The sequence below is a fragment of the Podarcis muralis genome, chromosome 1 (genome assembly GCF_964188315.1).
Source record: "Podarcis muralis chromosome 1, rPodMur119.hap1.1, whole genome shotgun sequence".
Lineage (NCBI taxonomy): Eukaryota > Metazoa > Chordata > Lepidosauria > Squamata > Lacertidae > Podarcis > Podarcis muralis.
The window spans coordinates 95,934,411-95,949,026 of record NC_135655.1 but is presented as its reverse complement, the minus strand read 5'-3'; the positions used below and the strand labels follow the sequence as shown (position 1 = coordinate 95,949,026).

Here is a 14,616-nt window from a genome sequence, read left to right as displayed (position 1 = left end):
CAAACAATATTAGTTTTATGTGCTGTCAAAAAGAAACCTCTTAGGAAACCCCCCAAAGACTTTTATGTATGCTGTTCACTAAACATAAAACAGATTGATGAGTAACATGGATCATTTGTTCTTCGGGGAAGCACAATGAATTCTATACAATTATGTACTGTAACAAATGCCACATGAAGTACTTCATAAATTCCCTAAATTCTGGAGTGTTTGAAGATCTAGGATTCACTATTTTTTCATAAATACAGAAGCATCCTAATATGTCAAGCGAAGGACATGATAAACACAAATCATTATACAGTGGTACCTCGGGTTACATACGCTTCAGGTTACAGACTCCCTTAACCCAGAAATAGTATCTCGGGTTAAGAACTTTGCTTCAGGATGAGAACAGAAATCGTGCTCCGGCAGCATGGCGGCAGCAGGAGGCCCCATTAGCTAAAGTGGTGCTTCAGGTTAAGAACAGTTTCAGGTTAAGAACGGACCTCCCAACGAATTAAGTACTTAACCCTAGGTACCACTGTATATCACTAGGCCTTGACATTTTTTCTCCATCAATAGTTACAAGATGGCTGAGAGCACTGGTGGTGAATTGAGTGTTATAAACAACATTTTGCCCCATTGTCTGCATAGCTCTAATTTGTTGTATATACTGGCCTTGCACAAAATGGAAGTATATAGGGTGTTCCCCTAGCCAACATGTTAGGTCATATAATACTACTGTAGGTGTCACAGAACACTTATATGCACCTCTCCCAGATTTCAGTTCTTACAATCACCCTAGAAATGGGGTAATGGACTCTGGTAAAGAAAAACCTTTTCAACAATACACAACATAGAAAATAAGTCTAAAAAGTGTGACTGATGAGGTTAAAACACTTGCTCCACAAACTTATATATTTATAGCCTTATCATAACATCTTGCTTTTTAGAAAAATGAGATGAGCAAACGCAAAATTACTCTCCGATCTGAACTGGTTGAGAATATGCTCCTCCTACACTCTAAAAGAACATATTCAAAATAATTTCCCACTGCAATTCTGTCTTTCTATTATCCCTGCAGAAGTATCTGTGTGTGATATATTTATACATGTTGAACAGTGAAGCTTCATGCAATAGTTGATTACCAGCTTTCACCACCAAATAAATGGAACCCAGTACTCTTAATAAGAAGTATCACAAAGCAATGGCAGCCCAATGGGACCATGTGTCACAGGTCATGAAAGTACTGCACTGGCTGCCAGGGAGCTACTGGGCCTAATTCAATGTGTTAGTCCTAGCATATGCAACCCTAAATGGCTTGGGATCCAAGTACCTAAAAGAGTTCTTTCCTCAGTATCAAACACCCTGTACCCTATGATCTGGAGGTCAGGCCTTGCTGTTGATGCCACCAATAGGGGCTGCTTGGTTGGCACTGACATGTAAAAGGGCCTTTTCATTGGTGGTTCCCCATTTGCGGAATGCCCTCCTCTAGTGAGGTGCATCGTAGTGAGGAGGAATTTGAAAATGTTCCTAAATAATGGCCGAAGAATACTGTACACCTGGCAACCCCGAGATCACTGGATGAAATCATGTTTTTAATTGTGAATCTTTTTACAGTGTTGTAACTGTTCTAGAATGCTTTTCTTTTCTTTTAATTGTGAGAGTGTGTGCTGCCCAGTGTAAGCTGGTAGCCAATAAATGACAGCAAGAGCCACTGTTGAGGTCCACTGGGACTACATGTTCCATCTCTTTCTTCAAACCATTTTAACTCACCCAGAACCTATTACAGTGGTACCTCTGGTTACGTACTTAATTCGTTCTGGAGGTCCGTTCTTAACCTGAAACTGTCCTTAACCTGAAGCACCACTTTAGCTAATGGGGCCTCCCGCTGCCGCCACGCTGCCGCCACCCGATTTCTGTTCTCATCCTGAAGCAAAGTTCTTAACCTGATGTAATATTTCTGGGTTAGAGGAGTCTATAACCTGAAGTGTATGTAACCTGAAGCATATGTAACCCAAGGTCCCACTGTAGTGAGATAGACTGTAAATCTAATAAGCAACAGTTTAGAAGTTAAGCCACAAGCTGATCAATAGCCACCAATATTGGATGTACTGATCTTCTAAAAATCTGTTTTCACCCAAGTTATGGCACTCCTTTGCTGGCATTCTCTTGTGAACTGTATTTGTTCCATCATCTATATTGAGCTTAATTAGCATGTCTATAAAAAGATACCGGTAATACTCACTGACACATGCCAGGAAACACTATGATACCTCCTGAGGTGAGGGAGATATTAACAAGCTAACTTGCTCTAAGAATATGTTTTGGCCTTTCATTACCTCTTGAAAGCTGAGAGAATAAATATGCCATTTTGAGAGGGGGGGAGAAGTACTATGACACACAGTATGCACATAGCATTTTAATAATTTAAAAGAAGAATTCTACGTTCTTCATTAGCTACATCAGCAGGAAATGCTGATGATTCAAAGAAAGTTAAATTATATTAAGGAAAGACCTTCCTTAAAAGGGAACAAATCTTTAAAGTGCAACAAAATTTAAGAGTTCACCCAGGATAACTCATAGTCAGCCTGTACTTTGAATATGTAGGGAGTTATACCAGAGAGAAATAAAGGGGGGGAAACATTTTCCATCTTACAAGTGTTATAAAGTACAAACGGTAACATACTGCTGGAAAAACGAAACCTATTGGTCATAATTATGCAGTCTATGATAAGAACAATACAGTGTGCATATCAAAGGGCAAGACTAATTACTTTTTTGCCCACCGATCTAAATCGCAGTTAAAGGTTACTAAAAACTCTGGACCGAGCCACTTTGCCTCTCCCCACTATCATGGGGCCTATGGGGTTAAATTGTGGTTAGCGTTAATTATTATTTATTGTGGTAAACGATTAATGCTTGAAATTTTATTTTAAAATCCAGTCAGTCATTGGGATTTTTCAACAGCTCTACATATCAGTCGCAATACAAATTTACTGACCTCACTGAGGTAAATAAAGAAGGAGCATGTGGATCCATCCACACCGTAACTTGCGTAACAAGGATCAGATCGCCACATATCTTTCATCCACTAGAAGATAAAAAACACACACATACAGTCAACAGATATGGGGTTTAGAAGCCTAACTACAATACCAACCATGCATATATAACATGGGTGAACTGGTAGGAAGCAGCATCTGAGATCAGCAAAGTCAGCTGTGGCCATTAATTATTACATCATGTTAATATTTCATGCATGAACATGTAGAATAACCTCAGTGTTAGTCAAGGCATCAATATATGGTTTACTGCTGTGCACACAATGTAAGTGGACCAAGATCTGTTCTACACACCATTCTATTTATGGGGCTTTTTCAGGCTAGGAAGCTGCCTTATATCAAATCAGACCATTGGTCCACTCAACAAATAAATGCAATAGGAAATTAGTCTTACTTTTATTTTGCCCTCACAGTGGGGGAAGCCATCCATGGGAGGCAATTCACACTGTTCCTGGGCTCCATTAATGAGATCTGAGAGAGAGAGAGAGAGAGAGAGAGAGAGAGAGAGAGAGAGAATAAGATTCAATAATTGTAGCACACTTCATAACATATTCATACTTCATCTCAACTAGCTGTGCAGATGGATCACCACCCAAATCCCAACTGAATTCTAAAAATGAGCACTGCCTTTTCTCCCCCGGCCCCCAAGAACGGAGAATTAAAAGCAGGCCATACAACCAGGTAGGAATAAAACTGAATGTGCAGCAATTGTGCTCAAACAGAACAGGTTGTTAAGAATTAAAAAATGGAAATAATTCCTCATCATTTATAATTAAGCACAGCCAAATTCCTAAGCAGAAATGCAATTAACTTATTTGTTAAACTGAAGTACAGCAATCATTCAATGAGCAGTTGAGAGTCAAATGTTTGACAAACCTCAGAACACAGATGCAAGCTTAATTCATTTTAAGGCTGCATTCCCCATTATCACTGCATGGAGCACATGCATTTACAGTGGCACACATTATTATGGGTATGAAAATAAAGAGAGAGACGGGATGTTGGTCAGAACCTGGGGATCTGAGCACCAGAGATTTCTTTCTCCTTGTTATCTGGCTCTACCCAGTCCGCATGTGATTCCGAAAGTCATGTGTGAGGAGTTTGTGTATACACATGGGACTTTGTGCAGAGGACAAAGGCTAGTGGCTTTTGATGATCTTTCCATCCCATGTTGGGACAGCCCCATGATTATCAGCCTGACCACAGATTGCATACCTTGACCTCATGTTCTTGATTAAACATAAGTTTGATGATTTGGTAGTAGGATGTTCTTTTTCATTTCATTGTCATGGTCAGCCAGCCCATTTCCTTGTGAGGTTTAGATTCATAGATGTTTCTAACATTTGCAGGTGTGGTGTGCCTATTAAAATGCCCTGCCCCTGGTGGCTGATGGACATGTTTGGCTCTCATGAGTAAACCAAGGATGAGGAACCTGCAGCCCCCCCCCCCCATGTTGTAGACTACATCTCCCATCATCCATGACCACCGGTCATGCTGTTTTAGGCTGATGGAAGCTGGAGTCCAACATTTATCTGGCGGGCCACAGGTTCTTCATTCCTACAATAGTCCATCGGTGCAAAGCAGAAATAACTCAGGCAGTTGATTCAATCACTACCCAACCACACTCTCCTCTACTACTGCAAAGAACTCAGCCTGCTCCCCCACCCCAAATTATTAATCCAGGATGTTATCTAATGTTGTTCACTAACACAAGGAATAAATCAGTGGAATGCCTTCTAGTGGTGCAGCAATAAAACTGCTAGCACATTTGCAAAACTAAGAGGGTCCAGTATGGTTTCAAATTGGATGGGGAACTGCAGGTTGCAGGAAGTTGGACTACATAACCCTCAGAGTCTCTTCCAACTCTAGATTTCTGGGGTTCCATGGAGTAACTTCTGCAGTTCCACACTCTAAATCTGCACCAATGAAAGGAGCAGATATAAACCAAATCCCTCGCTACATTGCAGTCTTTTCAGAAGGCCCTGAAGATTTATTTTCATCTGAACATCTAGGCATGGTGCTGGTTAGCTGGGTGATGGTGTAACTCAATTACACTCTCTCCAGCCCTGCATTTTATATGTTAAGTGTTCATTTGTAGTGTTTTAGATTTGGTACTAAATATAGGTGGTGGAAAACTTGATTCAATTATGACCTCCAGAATGGCACATTAGAGTGCCTACTTTGTTTCGGCAATGGCATCATAGCAGCAATAGTTTTCTGCACCCATTGTCTCCTTGGGAGGTCTTTCAGAAGAGTTGTGCTATATAAAATGTGAAGGGACTCTTTAGCATGTGAATATCACCTCAAGCCACAAGTATAGCCATTTCCAAGCAACGCATCTCCTAGCATATTAAAATGGTTCAAGCTTTATTTAAAATGTCATTGTAGACAAACTATAGCACAGTGTAGGCAGCAAAAGAAGAGTGCACAAAATTAATACCAAACCAAGGAGATAGAACGCTACTGTTAAGTACTCGCATACATAGCTTTTATGCTATGATAAAGCTCAGGTCATAACAGGAATGCTTAAATAAAACATAACACACACAGAGCACCAGATGTATCAAAGCAACATGTCAAGGCTTGTTTGCAAATAATATTGACTCAGCTGGAAGTTATCATGAAGGTGGTGTATCAAGGACAATAAATGGGGCTTTGCTTGAAGGGCACTGACCTCTCTGCCTCAAAGTCCTTGGAACTACAGGAGGGAGAACTGAAAAGGCAAGTCTTGGTAACAACAATGATTGCTGTCAATTCAATCAGATTCCCAACAATTAAGAAACATAATTGAAGCCAATATCTGATGAGTTTGAGCTGGACAGCTGACATTTTGACTACGGCTTTAGCAAGCATAAAAAGCCTATGTAGGGTCACTAATTTAGCTGAGTCCTATACTTGTCCTTCAGTACACAATCTGCAAGCTAATTCAAAGAGAAGTTTGCAAGAGATTCATTATAGATTTTTCTGTCATGGGCTTGAATAGAAAATGGCCTTTCTATTTATAATTTCTAGAAGGACTCCCCACCCTGCAACAAGGGAGAAAGAAATAATTCACACCCACACCCCCACACCCCCACACCCCCTAGAGATCTGGCTGAAAAGAGTAGCTTGAAGATTGCAGGAGAAGATGCAAAATTTCAAGGAGGTAATATTCACTTTCACTATCCTTTGCAATAGGAACCATTCTTACTTCTCACTTTCTGATGCAGGTAGCGTATGGGGCTGTCTGCCAGGCACTGGTTCTGGTTCAGTGGTCTGGAGGATCAGAAACCAGATTCAGGCTCAGGCATTCTACCTCATATTTCCTTCTCCTCAGTTTCCTATGCAGCATTAAATTTACCGTATGGTAACTTGCTATGAAACCAAAGTCAGCAACTGTGGTGAGCTCTGGCCCTTAAAATGCAATAATAATAATGATAATGACAACAACAACAACAACGATTTTCAAAGCAAGCAATGTAGGCATTTTGAAACCACAAGGTGGGAGAAACAGGTGTTTTTGGGAAATGCAGGGAGAACTGAAATGTATGCAAACATGGGGGTATTCAGACAATCCTTATATGATCTTGCTTCTATGCGTTGATAAAATCAGGGTAGCTTTTTGAGCTCAGACACTTTCTCACATGCATAAAAAGTTAGCACCTAAACTAGGAAATCTTACATTTATTTAAACACATTGAAACCCCTGATTCAGGCGTTGCCTTCTCTGTGAAATAAGGAAGAAGAAACACATAACCCAAAGACACACTTCCAGTGATGCAGCATGAAGAGATAAGACCAGGAGGAGTTATTCAAAACAACATACTAAACTTCAGTTGTTTAGGAACATGAAGTGTATTGCAACTTCCTGAACAAAACAATACTGTCTTGTATATGCATGAAGCAGGAAAAATATAAATCCTTCTCTTTATAGTCAAAGATAATTGACTAATTACAAATGCAACTAGTATTTGAGATGGAGTTGCAGGTGCTTCAACCTACGGTACCCAAGAATACATCATTTGACTAGCTAACAAATAAGGGGGGGGGGGTGTGGTGGAACCATCAACATACCAGAGAAGAAAAAGGAATACTAACTACAAATAGAAATAGCACAGAGGTCTCAAAATAAAGAAAATATCAGGTTCCTCCAGAAATTGCTGAGTAATATCCAATCCTATAATGCAATGAACAGAATTACTCTCAACATTCTGAGAAAAATCATTGCATAAGAGCACACGCACGCACACACCCACACCCCCCGCAATTGGACCATTTGGGTGGAGACAAACATTACAAGGGAAAAATATGCTTTAAGCCTGCACCTCACAATTCTGAACCAATCCAAAGTATTAGATGGGTGTTTTCCTGCATTAGTAGTCTTTTGTTTGATATACTCACTAAAAAAGGTAAAAATAAATAGGGTTAGGTGGAATAATGATGTCACATTGTTTATCATTACTTTGTGGAAGCAAAGCATGAAGCACCTGCCAGCTCCAAGATACGTTGGAAGGGTATTCATCCACATGGGCATATCAAAACTTGCAATTCTATCCTCCCGTCTTGACAAGCTTTTCATGATTGCTGCCTAATAAGGTACACTTTCCCACCCACAAAGGGCACATCAAGGCTGTGATACAATACCATAGCCAAATATTTTAAGGTGAGCACAAGCTACACCATGTTAGGTCCATGGAACAACTCCAGCAAGGAAACAAATAGGTATCCTTTTATATGTTAAAGAAAAATGTAGTCAACATGTTTCAGCAATTCAGTGTGCAGGGTAGGTTCTCTCTAAAACCAGTTACCGGTAGGCAATACAATACAAGGAATGAGGAGCAACAGGGTGTAGTTTCATCACAATCTGCTTCTTTCGGTTCAATGATAGTAAGTCATTAAAAACAAAAACAAAAAGACTAGGGGTTGCATTTAACAAAGTCCTACTCAGAGTAAACCCATCAAAGTTAACAGACCTAAATGAGTCATAGCCATTAAAATGCAATGGCGCTTCTCCGAGTAGGACCAGCATCCTAATACTATCGCAGAAATGTAATCATTTATTGGATTGGCTACCAGGTCTATACTCACAACGGTTCTTTAAAACCCTGACTGCTTCCATTTACTTCAGGGGTAGGGAACCTTTTTGACTCCACAGGTAAGATCCTTATCAGAATCAGCCTTGCAAACCAAAATTGACAGATATCATTACTATGGTGATGGTGATGATCCCACCCTTTACCCTAAGAACCTAGGATGAATTATAAGAATGTACAATCAGGATACCTGGTTCTTGGTCAGATTTTGAAATATATTCTTTTACTGTATACAGTATGTGTGAATCTGCTTTGATTCTAATTTCCTTAAAATAAATCCAATTTTTTTTACGTGTGATGCTGCAGCTTGGATTTAGCTGTCAGCTGCTGTCCTTGCTCAGCTTTTCCATTTCTGCCCTGCACTACTAAGATTTTGAAACTCGTTATTGCAGAGAGGGTAGCATCCAAGTTGGCCCCAATACATTAGCTTGCGGCAAGCAGTAGCTGTTGGCGTGCTTGAATACAATTGCCTCATCCACTGTGGGGAAAACATGGGAAGTTAATGAACAAAGTTTGTCTGGAACCTGGGTGCCACCACAGCATCTAAAGCAACCAACATGATGCCCTCCACATGTTGTTGGACTCCAACTGTCATCAGCCCAAACCAACATGGCCAGTGATCAGGAATTATGGGAGTTGTAGTCCAACAACATCTGGAGGGCACCATGTTGGCTGCCCCTCTTCTGAGAACCTGCTTTCAATGTTGTCTGAAGGCAACCACCTTGCTCAAGCTAAGCAGGACTGGATCCAGTGAGCTCACTGGTGGGAGCCCATCTTGGGATCCTTCTGCATTGCATTTATCATGGCTGTTCTATAAATATAATAAATCAATAAAAATCCTAGTTTTGTGTTACTAGGAGAGACTGCACTTATGATTAGACTTTTCCATTTGCTTTCACTCATTTATTGCAGACATGCCCATTTCCTTTTGAAAATTAATATTATGTGTCAACTCTTCAGAGTTCCTACAAAACTCTTATTGTTTTGTCTCCTCCCAAACCCAAAACTATTTCTGTCTTGAGAACAAGTGCCCAAAGATGAAATTCACATATAAGCTGAGGCAGCATTAATAGTTACTTTATAACCTCTTTTCTTATTTATACACTCATTTTTTTCCCTTCAACTCACAAAAAGGGGCTTAGGCAGAAGCGATATGAATTATGAAAACCTTTTCTTTTTGAATGAGATGGTAAAATGCTTCACAGTTCCATGCCAACAGAAGCATTAATGGCTTTTGGGGAAGAAATAAAAGTAAATTCCTTCTGTTCTCAAAAAATACCTGCTGAGCTAGCAGCCTTCCATTAACACTTGACTGAAATAATGCAACTTTTAAAATGTTCAAGTAACTGTCAAGTAGTTAATCCCCAATACTGACTGCAGACCACCTACAGCACAGTTCAGTTTTTCTAATACATATTTATCACAAGAGCTTCAATAGTTACAGACAGGGCTGTCACCACCATGACCCAATCAGGCAATTTTCCCTGTTCTTTGAAACCAGTTGCCCTCCAAAGTTATTGGATGCAAGCCTCCCAAATGAAATGGATATGAATAAGAAAATTAACAACAATATAGGTGAGCAAAATAGTATAAGCAAACAACGTAGCAGTAAATAACACCTTCATACTTAGATCAACAGTTAGTGGGTATTCGGGTAATAGGCAATGCAGAATTAACCTTATTGTAAGGATTTTCTGGGGGATCAATGGTAAAGGGCTATGTATTAACAGAGTTCCTATGCTTCAAAGACCTCATGTGATGAACTTCAAAACAGAGCTGAAATGCCACCATTTCTTAAATGGTTGGTTATTGACATGCACTTCTTTAATGAAAAAGATTTTGGTGTACTCTGTGCACTAAAAGCAAGAAAGATGTGATCAGCAAATATATTACTGCAACATTCTAATCATATGCTCATGGCAGACCTTTGAAGAGTCAGGAAGCAGTGCAGCTTCACAGCAACTCAATCATGCAAGGTCACACCTTTATCTTTTGTGAAAGAGATCTGCCCTCCTGTTCTCTCACTACAAACTCCATGCTTCGAGTGATCATACAGTCACAGAATTGTAGGGTCATCTAGTCCAACCCCCTGCAATACAGGAATCTCAACTAGAACATACATGACAGATGGCCTCCTAACCTCTGCTTAAAACCTCCAAGGAAGGAGAGTCCACCACATTCCAAGGTAGTCCATTCCACTGTCAAACAGCCCTTACTTTCGGAAAGTTCTTCCTGAAGGTATCAGAATCTCTTTTCTTGTGACTTGAAGCTATTGGTTCAGATCCTAGCCTCTGGAGAAGGAGAAAACAAGCTTGCTCCATCTTCCATGTGACAGCCCTTTAGATATCTGAAAATGGCTACCATATCTCCTCTTTACCAGGCTAAATATATTGAATTCCCTCGACTGTTCATCATGAGGCTTGGTTTCCAGACCTTTTATCATCTTGTTTGCCCTCCTCCTGTGCACATGTTCCAGCTTGTCAATATCCTTCTTAAATTGTGCTGCCCAGATCTAGACACAGTACTCCAGGTGTGGTCTGACCAAGGCAGAATAGGTTGAGAATATCATTTCACTTGATCAGGACACTAGTCTTCTGATGATGCAGCCTAGAATAGCATTAGCTTTTTTGCTGCTGCATCACAGAATGTTAAGTTGGTATGATGTTACTGTGTTCGACTAGTATATGCAACACATCTGATCAAATCTCACTATAAGCATAAACCCCCCAGTTCCCGGTCTTCCACAAGCCATTATACTTTGGTTCTGATTTCATAAAATGGGATGATTTAGCTGTTTCAAATGAGTTTCATTTTTGAAGAAGCACTGCAAAGCTAATGCTTCTTCAAAGTTCTATGAAGCGTGAAATACATAACATGAATAGAAATTCATAGCGTCATATGCCGGTGGGACAACAGACAGACACAACAAGCTAAAGAGCTTAGAGGAAACTACAGCATGTTGTTGAAACAGGCAGCTCATGTGACACATCACGCAAAAAGAAGAACATTGCTTTTTAAGGGGAAAGAGTCAAGACCTATGTTTTAAACTTGGCTCTATAAAAGTGTCTCTTAGTATACATAAGACCTAATGCATTACAAGGTCAAGGTGCCAAAAAAAGAAACAAGAAATAAAATTTTGGCTCCAAATAATGTAGCATTATTTGTACAGCTGTATCTCGGTTTTTGAACAGCTTAGTTCTCGAACGTTTTGGCTCCCAAACGCCGCAGACCTGCAAGTGACTGTTCTGGTCTGCGAACTATTTTTGGAAGTTGAATGTCTGATGGGGCTTCCGCAGGTTCCGATTGGCTGCAGGAGCTAGCTGCAGCCAATCAGAAGCCGCACTTTGGTTTCTGAACGTTTTGGAAGTTAAACGGACTTCCGGAACAGATTCTGTTTGACTTCCAAGGTACAACTGTATATCTTAAAAATGAAATATCCATATGGTGCAATATGCACTGGTGTCTGCCAACTTGAACAATTGAAGTCTGCTTGCACAATGGGAGTTTGGGTTTCTCTCCTTCTCTCGTTCAGTTGCTTCCCTTGGGAAACTCTAAGATTTGAGTGTCTTATAAGCCTGCTACTTATCGTTCAACAAATTATGCATCTTCTAGATAGCACTCTTCTTTAAAACTTCAAATACTTTTAGTAACTTTTTTATCCCACCGTGTGTGGTAATCATAGACACAACTACAAAAATAAAAAGGTACTCTAAGAATCACATAGCAGATCTTTTATAAAGAAGCGAAAACACCCTTATCACATTTCCCGTGTTCTCTGAAGCTTAAACATTCCTCCAAGGGGGTAAAAAAAACCACTCACAATTGCTCAAATTGATCTGTATCACATCTGTTATGTGCAATCTTTTAAAAATAAATTCCCTTTACTGACATATTATTTATATTATTGCCCTGCACCAGAAAGTGGTAAAATAATGGCATCAACTTAAATCTGAATTCTACACTAGATATAAAAGACAGACACATAATTGTGTGCCTCATGCTTGCCAAGAGAAACAAAAATGTTTAAGGGTTGTTGTTTTTATAAAAAAAATAGGTGGATTCTCTGATCTGGTTTTATTATCAATACAGAATACAAAAGCTATATAATTGCATACCTTTTCAAGTTACTTAAACAAAGGGATTACATAACATCACAATAAACTGTTATGTTGCAGGGGGGCTGCTTTATTTTACATGGTTGATCACTGATCAACTGGCTTCCTTACATTAACCTTCTTTAGCAAAGCATGTTTGCAGATTAGATAACTTTTAAGTCACAGGCACCAGCATTAGTTAAAACTCATTGATCTCACTAAACCAGTTCACTTAATGCTGGTTATGCAAGAATCATAGCTTTAACTAATGCATGCCCATGAAACCTAACTTCTCAGTAGTCGTGCCCGCCCTGTGGATCACCCTCCCATCAGGTATCAAGGAAATAAACATCTATCTGACTTTTACAAGACATCTGAAGGCAGCCCTTTAATGTTTGAAGTTTTTGTGTTTTTTATGTTTTAATATTTTGTAGGAAGCTGTCCAGAGTGGCTGGAGCAGCCCAGTCAGATGGGCAGCATATAAATAGTAAAACAAACAACTAACTAAAATGTATGGGAAGACCCTGAGCCCATGAATGAAGATAAATGCTAAGCATTATTCATTAGAGGGTTCAAGCCTGTTTACTCAGACTAGGAGTTCCATTGAGACTACTTGGACTTAATCACTAGTATGACTGCAGCCTAAGTCTTATACAAAAGTACATTAGGATAAGACAAGAGGTGCACTTTCTTTCAGTTAAGATTTGACACCAAAGACTGAAGTCCATTGCCGTTTGAAAAAAACATAAGGATCAATTCATACCATCTTGGATATTTGATACTGTAAAACAGAATTTTAAAAAAAGGCGCAGCAACTTTCACACCCACCTGCAACATTGAGTTTTTCAGCTGCTCCTGAACTGGGAGTAGCAGTGGAGGTACTATTTGTGGAGTTTGCACCTGTGCCATTGATTACAAGGTTCTCCACTTTAGACTCAAGCTTCCCAATGCGTTGCAGGATGTTGTCTAGTAGGACGGCGAGAGTTTTCTTCAGATCTAAGTTAAGAAAAACAAAGTCAGTTAATCTTACACAGAACAACATATACCAGGAAATATACCCATTTGGTAAAAGTAACAGGTTTGCAACAAACCCTTCCAACCTTCTAATTTCTTACCTAAATATTTCCACAGATCCTCCTTAACTACCTAAGTGTGTTTCTAAGTCTAAAGGCATTCTACAGTTATATGCCGTCAATATGGTTTATTATAATAATGAATATTTACAGACAACAGCTATGTTTTTTCTAACTACAGAGATATGCACCCTCTTAATCCTCCAAAAGGGATGCGGGTGGCGCTGTGAGTTAAACCACAGAGCCTAGGACTTGCCGATCAGAAGGTCGGCGGTTCGAATCCCCGTGACGGGATGAGCTCCCGTTGCTCACTCCCTGCTCCTGCCAACCTAGCAGTTCGAAAGCACGCAGTGCTAGTAGATAAATAGGTACCGCTCTGGCGGGAAGGTAAACGGCGTTTCCGTGCACTGCTCTGGTTCGCCAGAAGCGGCTTAGTCATGCTGGCCACATGACCTGGAAGCTGTACGCCGGCTCCCTCGGTCAATAAAGTGAGATGAGCGCACAACCCCAGAGTCGGTCATGACTGGACCTAATGGTCAGGGGTCCCTTTATCTTTACCTTTAATCCCCTAAAATAGTATTTCAACACAAAGTAAAAGGCTACCTTTTGTGGGGAGGGGATACACTATTTATAACTTGTCAATTTCATCTGCATACCATCTCAACTTATGCATATGTGCAGTTTCTAACTGTTTAAATAGCCGTTGTTCTTAGAATCATAGAATCATAGAATCATAGAGTTGGAAGAGACCACAAGGGCCATCGAGTCCAACCCCCTGCCAAGCAGGAAACACCATCAGAGCACTCCTGACATATGGTTGTCAAGCCTCTGCTTAAAGACCTCCAAAGAAGGAGACTCCACCACACTCCTTGGCAGCAAATTCCACTGTCGAACAGCTCTTACTGTCAGGAAGTTCTTCCTAATGTTTAGGTGGAATCTTCTTTCTTGTAGTTTGGATCCATTGCTCTGTGTCCGCTTCTCTGGAGCAGCAGAAAACAGCCTTTCTCCCTCCTCTATGTGACATCCTTTTATATATTTGAACATGGCTATCATATCACCCCTTAACCTCCTCTTCTCCAGGCTAAACATGCCCAGCTCCCTTAGCCGTTCCTCATAAGGCATCATTTCCAGGCCTTTGACCATTTTTGTTGCCCTCCTCTGGACACGTTCCAGTTTGTCAGTGTCCTTCTTGAACTGTGGTGCCCAGAACTGGACACAGTACTCCAGGTGAGGTCTGACCAGAGCAGAATACAGTGGCACTATTACTTCCCTTGATCTAGATGCTATACTCCTATTGATGAGGCCCAGAATTGCATTGGCTTTTTTAGCTGCC

The 14,616-nt window shown here is 40.3% G+C and overlaps 1 protein-coding gene across 3 annotated transcripts in view; it reads right to left on the bottom strand.

Moving 5' to 3' along the window:
• Positions 1-14,616, bottom strand: part of MGAT5 (alpha-1,6-mannosylglycoprotein 6-beta-N-acetylglucosaminyltransferase) — a 124,950-nt gene that overhangs the window by 47,833 nt on the left and 62,501 nt on the right. For all 3 annotated transcript variants that reach the window (XR_013394518.1, XM_028744719.2, XM_077935637.1), the window contains exons 3-5: positions 13,039-13,206; positions 3,439-3,515; positions 2,984-3,073 (exon numbers count right to left, since the gene is read on the bottom strand). Coding sequence is in view for 2 of the 3 variants with exons in the window: in XM_028744719.2 (XP_028600552.2) it covers positions 2,984-3,073; positions 3,439-3,515; positions 13,039-13,206 (335 nt within the window). In the remaining variant the exon portion in view is untranslated. The remainder of the gene's footprint in view (positions 1-2,983; positions 3,074-3,438; positions 3,516-13,038; positions 13,207-14,616) is intronic.